This window comes from Mytilus galloprovincialis, chromosome 3, assembly GCF_965363235.1.
Source record: "Mytilus galloprovincialis chromosome 3, xbMytGall1.hap1.1, whole genome shotgun sequence".
NCBI lineage: Eukaryota > Metazoa > Mollusca > Bivalvia > Mytilida > Mytilidae > Mytilus > Mytilus galloprovincialis.
The window spans coordinates 26,544,132-26,557,302 of NC_134840.1; the positions used below are offsets into that span (position 1 = coordinate 26,544,132).

The 13,171-nt window shown below is 33.3% G+C and overlaps 1 protein-coding gene across 3 annotated transcripts in view; it reads left to right on the forward strand.

The window, feature by feature from the left end:
- Positions 1 to 12,222, forward strand: part of LOC143067560 (epithelial-stromal interaction protein 1-like) — a 37,834-nt gene extending 25,612 nt beyond the window's left edge. For 2 of the 3 annotated variants that reach the window (XM_076240902.1, XM_076240903.1), the window contains 2 exons: positions 912 to 970; positions 11,941 to 12,222. In XM_076240902.1, coding sequence (XP_076097017.1) covers positions 912 to 970; positions 11,941 to 12,194 — 313 coding nt within the window. In that variant the 3' untranslated portion in view covers positions 12,195 to 12,222. Of the gene's footprint in view, positions 1 to 911; positions 971 to 1,994; positions 2,145 to 11,940 lie in introns of those variants that run through there. The other variant, XM_076240904.1, reaches the window with a different exon arrangement.
- Positions 12,223 to 13,171: the final 949 nt, after the last annotated feature.

Genomic DNA, 13,171 nt, shown 5'->3' on the forward strand with positions numbered 1-13,171 from the left:
CAATTTTTTTCACAAGCCAATTTCATTTATAAGGGTCAGCAATCCATTATAGGTTCAAAACAAACATAAATTTATTCTTGCTAGATAGAGTTAGTAGAAATTAGATTTATAGTAATCTTTTACAACAAAAAATGCTCTTATTTTGATAGCATTAATTATTTTTCAGCAAGCCAATACAATGTTTAAAGTCAGTTTCAAACATAGCATTAGACATGAGGTAGAAAACAAACTTCTTTTTTACCTAATTTAATGGTAGAGATCAACAAATTTGTTTATTATTAAAAAGTTATCACTTATTGTTACATCTATGCATTTTATGCCCCATTTATGGGTATTATGTTTTCTGGTCTTTTGGCCATTTTGTTCAATCGTTTGTCCGTTCATCCATTCATTCATACTTTTGTCCCAATTCAGGTTAAATATTTTGGTTGAGGTAGTTTTCGATGAAGGTGTAGTCCAATAAACTTGAAACTTAGTAAACATGTTCCCTATGAATTTATGATCTTTCTAATTTTAATACCAAATTAGAGATTTTATCCCATTTCAGGGTCCACTGAACATAGAAAATGACCGTGTGGAATCCATGTACTTGTTATATTTGAATAAATTGGTTTCTTTAGGCTTATACTAGTGTTGTATAAATTAAGATTATTAGAACTTAAAATTTGTAAATTGTTTTGAAAAGGATATGAATAGTGTTAATTTTAGCAAGAATTAGTTTTTCTGCCAAAATTAGCTAAAATTTAATAGATAAAAGAAGAAAAAAAATACCTGAGGAAAATTTAAAACATAAAGTCTTTAAAAGCACATGGTTAAACTAAAAGCTTAAACACATCAAGTGAATATAAAGTACCCAGTTATATAGTATACTATCCATGTTGTTAACAATAACCGTATGTTTTAAATTCCAGAAAGACTGATGATTTTTTAAGTCGATTAGAAAGAAAGCCTAATGAAGACAGGCAACCAGGTAAGATAGTTTGTTTTTAAAAAAATTCAGCGGAGCTGACCAGTTAGGATATAAACTGATATCTAGATCTGCATAAAGCAAATGAAATGTTTGTTTCTTAGTTTTGGTAATGTTGATTTTAATTCTGTTAAGCATTGCTTCATCATCAAGTTCATTTTTACATTATTTATTTTGTACAAATATAAAGATTGGTAAAACAGTATTTGTATAAGGGAAGGGCAGCTTCCTGACAAAAACGTCTAAACTTTAACCTAATTTCATTCACTGTCAGTTATATTGATTGAAATTCATGTTAAATTCATTATAACAATTATGCTTGTTTAAGAAATGTTAAAAGTAAGTTTTAAAGGGTTCCATGGAACAGAATATTTCTCATTCAATTATTGTTTTCAGTGTAAAAGGGTAATTTTGACTCTCAAAAACAGTTTCCATCTAGCAAAAATTAAAGCCATGTATCTCAGTAGCGTGAGTTCGAATCCCGGCATGGGAAGCACAAAAAAACACAGATCTAACACTGTTTGGTTGATGTTTAGACGAGTTGTATATACAGAATGTACACAGCCATGTATCAACATCACTGCTGGTGGTCCGATGGATAAATAAAGGCAACAGTAGTATACCGCTGTTCAAACTCATAAATCCATGGACAAAAAACAAAATCGGGGTAACAAACCAAAACCGAGGTAAACGCATTTAATATAAGAGGAGAACAACGACACAACACCGAAATGCAACACACACAGAAACGGACCAAGCATCAGACAAAACACCACAAGAATAACAAATATAACATGAAAACCAAATACATCAATTTGGGATAGACAAGTACCGTGCCATGTCTTATCTCAATATCTCAAAAATAAGAGAAAACACAAACGACTCAACGTTAAAATGCAACACACACAGAAACGAACAATAATATAACAATGGCCATCTGTATAAATCTGTTGTAGAGTTGTCACTGGTTAAGACATACTTATAAATATAATTATTTCTGTGACTGTATCTTACATTTAATTTGTAGGATCCTTTACTATAGATAATTTAGCTGATATGTAAAGATTCCATCTTTATGCCTTATATATCATGTACTGTATTGCGACGCTAAATAAACACTGGAGAGGAAAGGTAACACCCGGCCACCGAAAGCTTTATTTTTGTGTTGCCCAGGTGGTCGAGTGGTCTAGCGCCAGATACAGTGCAGGCGATTTGCTGTCACGATATCTCAGTAGCATGAGTTCCAATCCCGGCGAGGGGAGAACAAAAAACTTGTGAAAGCAAATTTACAGATCTAACATTGTTTGTTTGATGTTTAGACGAGTTGTATATACAGAAGGTACTCAACCATGTATCACCATCACTGCTGGTGATCTGATGGATAAATCTGTTTTAGAGTTGTCACTGGTTCAGACGTACTTATAAATATAATTAATTAACGGTGTTTCAGGATTTTTGTCGAGCCTGCAACTTTTGTTGCAGAAAGCTCGACATAGGGATAGTGATCCGGCGGCGGCGGCGGCTACGGCGGCGGCTACGGCGGCGGTGTTAGCTAACTTCTTAAAAGCTTTATATTTTAGAAGGTGGAAGAACTGGATGCTTCATACTTTGTATATAGATACCTCATGTTACGAAGTTTCCGTCAGTCACATGTCCAATGTCCTTGACCTCATTTTCATGGTTCAGTGACCACTTGAAAAAAAAGTTCAAATTTTTTGTAATGTTGAATTCTCTCTTATTATAAGTAATAGGATAACTATATTTGATATGTGCGTACCTTGCAAGGTCCTCATGTCTGTCAGACAGTTTTCACTTGACCTCGACCTCATTTCATGGATCAGTGAACAAGGTTAAGTTTTGGTGGTCAAGTCCATATCTCAGATACTATAAGCAATAGGGCTAATATATTCGGTGTATGGAAGGACTGTAAGGTGTACATGTCCAACTGGCAGGTGTCATCTGACCTTGACCTCATTTTCATGGTTCAGTGGTTATAGTTAGATTTTTGTGTTTTGGTCTGTTATTCTCATACTATATGCAATAGGTCTACTATATTTGTTGTATGGAATGATTGTAAGGTGTACATGTCTAGCGGGCAGATGTCATGTGACCTTGACCTCATTTTCATGGTTCAGTGGTCAAAGTTAAGTTTTTGAGTTTTGGTCTTTTTATCTAATACTATATGCCATAGGTCAACTATATTTGGTGTATGGAAATATTTTATGATCTTTATGTCAGTCGCGCAGGTTTTATTTGACCGTGACCTCATTTTCACGGTTCATTGCACAGTGTTAAGTTTTTGTGTTTTGGTCTATTTTTCTTAAACAATAAGTAATAGGTCAACTATATGGCCCGAGAACACAGTTATTTCGTAGTGCATTTCTTTTAGACAATAAATTCAAATTAAAAAAATCGCACCTGCTCTTTCTTCAAAATAGTTTTACAGTGTAGTGTACTACCAGTGAGACAAATAATATCAAAATTATAGAAACTTCTACCAGCTCTAACTCAAAATATTGGCAATTCTGTGTTAAGGGGGTGTAAAATTCAGTTTGACAGCTTCAGACGTGATAAAATTTGACCTTTCAGAACTGGACCAATTCACTCCTTAACATAAAGTTTCAGCACCCAAATTTTTTTGACATGTAATTACATCCCCCTACTTAATATTTCATGCATTTAATATAAATAAATAAATTGGGAAAGTGTATTAAATAAAACATGCAAGTTATACACTGTTTACACTAGGGACTATATTCGTAGACAACGAAAACCAAAGGACGATAACTGTGTCATTGGACCTAATAGGACAGAAAGACTTGACCAATCTTTATAAAACTTTGCATAACCTAAGCTTGGGCAATAATGAGATGGTTTGCCAAGTTTCATGGCCATATGTCATATATAACAGAAACTGGGGTCATTTTAGTATTGACATTTGGATGTTTATTTTTGACGTATAAATTAAATATCTTCAACTGTCAAGATTTTGGCCTAAAAACTTGAAATTTTGCAAAAATTTACTTTTTAAATGCTCTTGAATATTAGATATTAAGTATTAAAAGCATCTGCACACTCATTTTATTTATCAGATGTATTGTATTTATTCCAAAGTCAAATTTATATGCGCCTATGCCTGAAAATAGAGATTTTCCAATTCAGGGAAGCCTTATATAAATATGCATTTTTGTTAGCCAATTTGAAGTTTTTGAAGTTTTTTAAGCCTAAATTATTCTTTCATATATATTAAATGTACTTCAAATGTATAGAAAAGTTACAAAAAGTATACCACATGAGTATAAAATGGTCTTGGACCATGCAGTACTGAGAATTATTTAGAGTCAATTTAGGCGGTAGTCCATATTGACATATAAAAATGCACACAGAAGCTATCAGAAGTGAAAATGTGTTACTTTTTGTTCATTTCTATGCTAAGGTGTTATCATACAAGAAGTCTAAATGCAAAAGGACTCTTGCATTTAAATTTTTTGAAAGACAATATGGTCTGGCGGCCAGTTTTTTCACATTTCGATGGAAAACTTGCATTTAGTTTAAGTCTCAAAAGGTATAAATTTGGACCACTTACTATCATACAGGAAAAAAATATGGTAACCTTTAAAGGAGTAAGGTGTACTGAATATAGTAAAAAGCTTTCTTTTCAGATTTAGTGAAATATTTGTGATGGACTAGAGATTTGATGTACAAAGCGCTTCACATTTTACATACATCAGTTAGGCTGTTTAACCAGGGCCATGAAAACAAAATATTCTGCACTTTTTTTCTGTGATAGTCTACTTTTCTCTTTATTCAGAGTTCACAAATGGTTAATTAAATTTGATTTAAGCACAGAAACACAAATATCAGGAACAAAAAAGCTGTCAGATAGAAAGTCAGCATGCCTCTTAGGCATAAAATGTAAACTTCTTTAAAATCCTTATTATAGCCGTAGAATGCCAAAATGTCAATTTTTAACAGAATTTCTGTAAACCAAAGATGTAAATCCTTTACTTTTATTGAGTTTGACAAATTGAAACCAGCAAATCATTCAGGAAAGTTCCCAAAGTACAGAATCTAGATTTCAGTAATCCATCTCTTAGGCCCGAGAACACAGTTATTTCGTAGTGCATTTCTTTTAGACAATAAATTCAAATTAAAAAAATCGCACCTGCTCTTTCTTCAAAATAGTTTTACAGTGTAGTGTACTACCAGTGAGACAAATTATAGAAACTTCTACCAGCTCTAACTCAAAATATTGGCAATTCTGTGTTAAGGGGGTGTAAAATTCAGTTTGACAGCTTCAGACGTGATAAAATTTGACCTTTCAGAACTGGACCAATTCACTCCTTAACATAAAGTTTCAGCACCCAAATTTTTTTGACATGTAATTACATCCCCCTACTTAATATTTCATGCATTTAATATAAATAAATAAATTGGGAAAGTGTATTAAATAAAACATGCAAGTTATACACTGTTTACACTAGGGACTATATTCGTAGACAACGAAAACCAAAGGACGATAACTGTGTCATTGGACCATATATGTTGTATAGAAGCATTGTTAGCTGTACATGTCTGCCTGGCATGGTTCATCTGACCTTGACCTCATTTTCAAGGTTCATTGGTCTTTGTTTAGTTATCTTGGTTAATGTTAAGTTTATGGTACAGTTGTTATAAAGCTTAGCTTTATACTTAGGACTATCAACATAATATCAATGATTAGTATAGAAGGCGAGACATTTCAGCATGTGCACTCTTGTTTAGCTTAGTTTTAACTTAGCAAGGGTCCCTTCTCAAAAGTTGCCCTATTTAAAAGTTTTTGCTAGCTGCTCTTTTAAATTATTACTGCGTTTATACGTAATGGTAGGCATCTGTTTCATATATTGTTTTACAATATTCATCTCTTTTCAAAATTTTCCAATGTTTGACTTATTGTTTGAAGTTTTATTTCGGGTGTTTACTATATCTCTTTTGTATTTTAGTAATGACCTCTAATATTTGTATTGTCATCTCAATTGTATTGTCATCTCAATTGTAAGTTTTTTATTTGCGATTTTGTAGAACTGATAATCACAAGTAATTGCAAGCTTCACAGGGTATCAGGAAATGTCCTGTTGTCTCTTCTTTATCCATGCAATACACTGATCTTCAGTTTCGTCTTTGTATATCCTAGTGGTTCAAGTATATAGGTAGCAGTTAACAGTTAAATCTTGGTTAGGGGTCTCATTGGGGGTTCGAATCACGGATCTCGCTTACTGTTTTGTGAGATTCCCGTATCCCGATTACACTATGTACGGAAGCAATTCTCACTTTTTTGTAATTTCTCTTTCACTTCATTTCTCGTTTTCACGGCATAATAATTTTACGTCCACGTGTCAAGCTTACAAAAAACGGCAATCACGCGTCATGCTTAGACCCAAATGAGACCCCCTTGGTAGGTACTCTTGCTGTATCTTGGAGTTTAGTGCTTAATACGCAATATTGTAAGTATTTCCCTTGGCATAAATACACCACAGTTAAGGTATTGACAGTCGATATAATCGTCATAGGAAAGAAATTCACTCACTCCAATAGACATTGATTCCTTTTCTGGTTTAACTTAATTGTTCTTCCTTTTTCTGAATATCTAGCCACTTAATTGCATTTCCTAAATAGTATTTTAACATGATCGTTTTTACTTCAATTAAACTCATCATAGATACCAGGACCAAAATTTAAAATTAACGCCAGACGCGCGTTTTGTCTACAAAAGACTCGCCAGTGACGCTTGAATCAAAAACTGTTTAAAAGGCCAAATAAAGTACGAAGTTAAAGAGCATTGAGAACCAAAAATAAGTCAGCTGTTATAATCATTCACTTCATGCATAGTTGCCTCCTTGCTAGTTGTTAATATGCTTTCGTTTGATTGAGTAAATACATTTATGAAGGATCATAACCTTTATGTGTTTTTGTGCCCCAACTATTAATATTCCTTTCAAAATGTTGATTGCTGCATCTGGTGTGTGAGTTGGTACTGTCATTGGTTACTTGAGCATTGTCTTTTGAAATTTTTCCAATTTCTCCAGAATAAGAGATCGTGGTGTTAAAAATCAACACCTTATAATAACACTTGTAAAGCCCCGATCACAAAAGATCCTACGATTTTTTGTAGTGAAAGTTCTATACAATAGTTTAGGCACTGTCGTCCAAAATGTCAAAAAAATATTCTAGCGGACACATCAACTACGACATGTCCTCAATGGTTCCACGATTGGTACACGACAGAAAAAAAAAAGTCGGCCCTGCAACAGTCGAACGACATTCGTGAGTTGATTGGGGCTATTTTTCAGGTTTTCATTTCATGTGATGCGCATGTCACTGTCGTTTCAATGTCGTGCCTTTGTTGTACGACTGTCGCACAACAGTCGTTAGTCACTCGCGCGTTTATCCAGAACTACTAGTATATATAAAAAGGAGGCCCGATTTATTTTTTGCCATTTGCTTTTAATATTGTTCATTGTCATTTTATGAAGTTCGGTCCAAGTAGACGAAGTTAATATTATAATTGTTAAGCGAATTTAAACCAGGCTGCACCCGAAAAGAAAAATTAACGGGCGTTTCGTCGGTTCCTTTACTGTTCAACGGCTCGAATAAACCCTTCCAGGACCACATTTTGCTGGAGTCCGGCAAGGCGCCTTCTCGGCAGGTCAAGCGTAATCGTTCTGGTGGAATAGCCATCCTCTTTAAACGGCAGATGGTATGTTTTTCCAAACACTCTTCCCGTCGAATTGTATTTTTATTAATTTATGTGATGTTGAAAAACTTCGTTATTTTATGTGTAATGAGAATATGGTTCCTCTTTTAGCTAGTTCCCTTTATCATATGTTTTATCGACGAAAACATGTCATCTAGAAATTATATATGTTTTGTTATTTTTTATTTTATTGTTTTTAATTTACGAAATACATTTTAAATGTATCAAAGCTGTCCTTTTATGTATGTATTAGATGTTTGTTTTAATGATAGTGTCTCATAAGTCGTTTTCGGCTGGCATCCTTTTACATAAATGTTGGGTTCTTATGACTTTATGTGGATATATATATATTGATATTGTAATGGATGGTGACACTTTAATAAAATAAATCTTATCTTAATCTTATCTTATGTATTCTTATTAATTAAATAAAACAAAATATGATGCATGAACAAAGTACCACTGTCGTACGACAAACAATCAATGTTGTGCGAGCTTCGTACGAAATTTTGTATTCGGGAGACGATCGTGCGACTGTATCACTAGTGTCTTGTGACAGGCTTGAGATATTTGGACGACAGCCGTATGATTTTTTTTTTTATCAAAATGGTTTATTTTGGTACTTACGACAATGTGTTTATCACAAGACACTCTCATGACAGCCACAAGACAGTGACACGGCAAAAAATCGTGGAGCAAAAAAGGCGCATGTCCAATTTTTGTCCAACGATACACGACAGCGCTACAATACACAAAATATCGTGCGACTGTCGCAATCCGATCACAGACGACTTGCAATTTGAACACATTTCTTGTCGTGGCGCTGCATATATGTGACGTGGGTTCGTTGTGACCAGGGCTTAAGATGTCGATTTTGTACAGATGTATCATAGTTTCTATATTCAGTCCGTTTTCATTATGACACTGCCAAGTAGAGCATAGAGACCTCTCCTTGATTGGGTTTTATTCTCCTCGATATTTGCTTTAATAAATTGTTTCATAGAATTGGTTATGTGTATTTGAAATAAAATAGCTTTTTCGATTCTAGGCATAGAAGCTTCAACCATTGCATATTCTTCCAGTAATTTTTCTTTACCTGATCAATTCGATATGATATTAATAGCAACACTTTTATTTTGCTGTATTTTATACCCCTCTATGCTGGCATAAATGTTTGCCATGTTGACTTGTACTTGCATATCTGTTTTCTTTTTTGCTCATGAGTGCTTCGTCATCTGCACATGTACGATTATTTCAGAGTATATTCCCAATTTACATCTGAAACATGACGATTTAGCATGTTAAATACCAAATATTTTCAAATATTGTTCAAATAATTTGCAATATATATATTTGAATATCTAAACCTTCACGATAAAGCATTTTTTCACAAAATAATGAAATCGAATGCAAAGATTTAGTTCAGCATGCATCATCTTTTGAAGTTTGTTTTTTCATTTCGAAGAAAATATGTTTACAAGACTTTAGTGATCTTATTTATTGCTTTTTCCTGATTATGCAAAAAGAAAATATTTCGCATTTGTCTTTCACACTCTTAGGTGTGAGAATATGATACAATGACGCATATGATTTTCATAAATTTATCTAGAACACATGACCCCACTGACCAATCAATCTAAGTACTTTAAAAGGAAGAACATTACATGCAAACATAATATATTGCTGTTCGGTGTGAGCCAATCGTCTTTGTTGAAGGCCGCACTTTGAACCAAAATGATTTGCTTTTAACATATTGTGAGTTGTCTCATTGGCACCCATACCACATCTTATATCTATATTATATAATTTTGATAAGCTACTTTGGCTTCTACAACAGATCGAATGTGAAGGTTTCCCTTCAAAGCAATGTGTCACCCTACAGTTTAGCAACTTTAAAGGCCTTTCAGTAGTATAGTTCATCTGACCTTGATCTCATTTGCATAGTTCATTTTTTAATGTTATGATTTTGTGTGTGATTTAATCAGTATGTAACTTGAATTTGTTTTGTCACAGTACTAGTTTATAGAATGCCAGGAACCCTCTAAATGTTATCTGATATTAGTTTATAATTGTTTCATCGTCTATATGTATTGATTAGCTCAGTATCATAGTCATGGTGTGCCATACATTCATCATATTCTGTTTTGAAATTTTTTAAAAGAGGGACGAAAGATATCAGAGGGAGAGTCAAACTTATACACATTTTTGTAGATTGAAAATAAACTGACAACTCTATGGCTAAAAATAAAAGACAAACAGACAAATAATAGTACAGAAGACACAACATAGACAACTAAAGAATATGCAACACGAACACGGAAGGGTAAGCAGTCCTGCTCCACATGTGGCATCCGTCTTGATGCTTGTGATATTATAGTCTTAATTCGGTAGGTCACATTTGTGAAAAGGGAAGGGTATTGTAGTTACGACGTAAGGAACATATCCGATACCATCTGTGGAACGGTTATTCTATAATGGTTGTGGAACGGTTATTCTAAAATGGTAAACCAACTGGTGATGGCGTCCTTAACATTTTCGGAGGGACGATTTCAACTTCACCCTTTAGAACCTTTGGTTTAATAGCTTCCTTGTGAGTAGCAATCCTCTATCAAGGAAAATGACAGCTGTCATCTTAACTTTATGGCTACAAGAGATTTGTGTTGTGTTTATTTTTGGTTTCTATTTTATTTGTATTTATATTTGACTTGTTTGTACTTCTTTGTAATTGTACTATCAACTACAAAAACGCTTTAGTGTGCGTCTTCGTTACATATATTTAAATTAAAGGGTGTTTTATGTGCTGACATAATTTGTCATTGATATGGTTATATTTATAAATTGACTGTTTACAAATTTTTGAATTTTTTTAAATGCTAAGGCTTTTCTACCTCAGGCATATATTAACTTTGCTGTATTTGGCAAAACTTTTAGGAATTTTGGTTCTCAATGCACAGGCACATGTTTCTGTCAATGTTGGGTTTACCATCGATTTTTTTGTACGGATATGGATAGTAAACCCAACATTGACAGAAACAAGTGCCTGTGTCTCAATGCTCTTCAACTTCGTCCTTAATTTGGCCTTTAAAACTTTTTTGGGTTCGAGCGTCACCGATGAGTCTTTAGTAGACGAAATGCGCGTCTGGCGTATTTACTAAATTTAGTCCTGGTATCTATAGATGATGAGTTTATTTAATGTATTAATTGGTACTAGTGTGTGTATGTGTTTACACAATTTGGCTGCTGGATCTCAATTATTGTCGCATTTATTATTAGTGTTCATTAAAATTGTAAATATAACGGATCTATAAACATCTGTCCTACAAGCTAGCTATAAAACCAGGTTTAACCAACAGCTTCTCTATGAAGTCAAGCATATGCCATTTTGTCACTGTCGATCTGTTGGTTTATAATTTCTAAGGTTTGAATTTGGTCAGTTTTTATAGACTTACTCTGTTTTAACTTAGCTTGTAGTTTGATATTTTTGTCAATACATGTATCTTTGATTAATGATTATTATTATTCGAGAGGAAGACTCAAGTCTTCTGTAATTCCATTCTTCGTACAGTTTATAAAACCATTAAAATGTGTCCAAAGTTGTACTGTATCCCTTTATGTCCTAAACCACTTTATAACTTAAAATCGTGTAAGAGAAAGGCATGTACAATTGGACTTAAATCAAACACTAAAGTTAGTTTTCCATATTTTCATGTTTCCATGTTTAATCTCTCCCTGTTTATTTACGTTTATATTTAAATTTCGTGTTACATATCTTCCATCTTACGTATTATTCAATATGGTTATTGACTATAAAAGATAGTTATAAATTAAAATTAAAAGAACACATGCGATGACTAGATGTTTACAGTGACATGCTTGTTCTAAGTCCAGGAATATGACAGTTGTTATCCATTCGTTTGATGCGTTTGAGCTTTTGATTTTGTCATATGTTTAGGAACTTTCTTTTTGAATTTTTCTTGAAGGGAATTTTTCTTGAAGTTCAGTATTTTTGTGATTGTACTTTAAACTTTACATAATTTTCTTCTTATTTTTTATAGCCTGATTTACCCCGTGGAATGTGTTTACTGTGAATAACAATTATCAATGAAGGTCACATAATCTTCAAACCTGTTTTTATCTGTTGTTTCTTATGCTTTTGCGACTATATAATCCATGTTCAAATATACTATCAAAGGATTGTAACTCTATATGTAACTGTATACTATATATTTTCTTCTTCCAGGTTCAGGCAATACAGAATTCAAACCAAGAGGTTCGGATACCGTTTCATCTAACGCTGTTGCATCAGTTCAACCAGTCTCTGAAGTTGATACACCAAATAATTTAAGAGGTGCCCATGCATATAGTAATACCAACATGCCTGTGTCAAATGACCTGGATACTTTACATGTAATGTTCCCACACTGTGATAGAGCTACCTTACAAGATATTCTTCAACATAATTCATTGGAAAGTGCTATTGATTTGTTAACCTGAGAAAGCTAGTAAATCTTGTGAAAAATTTTATGAGTCAATTAAAATGCTTACTATTGGAGGAACAGTGCTAATTATTATAGATGATTTTAAAATTTTAAAGAATGAAGAAAATATTCTGGTTTAGTTGAAACCATTTATATATTTATTTCTGATGGTTACCTGCTAATAATTATCAAAGGTACCTAGATTTTTGCTTATTGTAAAGCAACAATGAAAATTCTTTAGATCAGTTTTTTCCACAATCTTTGTTTTAAAATGCTTGCTTTTATAAGAGCAATTGCACAACTGACATATATGCAAGATAAGTTAACACGAAGCTATGTTTGTGTAATAACAAAATTCGGCTAGAATACCGGACACCAAGATAAATCATAAAAGGGGAAGGCCATACAAACTGACAACATTAAACTTGAGAATCTATAAACCAACATTTCCCTACCAATGTCGGTTGTTCTCTCCGGTTATTCATTGTATCCTAGACAGACAAAGTGTGAGTGACCGCCACATAATAGAACGCTAGAAGTGAAAGTGGTGTAAAACACCAATCAATCAATCTATAAACCAACATTTCCCTACCAATGTCGGTTGTTCTCTCCGGGTATTCCTTGTATCCTAGACAAACAAAGTGTGACCGCCACGGAATAGCACAGTAGTAGTGAAAGTGGTGCTAAACACCAATCAATTAATTTATAAACCAACGGAACCAATGGTCAACAACGTCATATCCCTGTTAATTCTTAGAAAATTAGCTGCAAGTTTGATTTAAAATGATAGCCATATTGTATATTATTATCCAACACCACTATAATGTGGTTAGTAATAACTTCAAGTCTAAGATGTCAAATTTAAACCAATTCTTATCTTTAGACACAGTGAACTGTTACATCATTCTTCATGTTCATGCTATCAAGGTGTACATATAATTATATTTATGAGTAGGACAATCATATATTCTAATGTAAAAATAAGGAGATGTG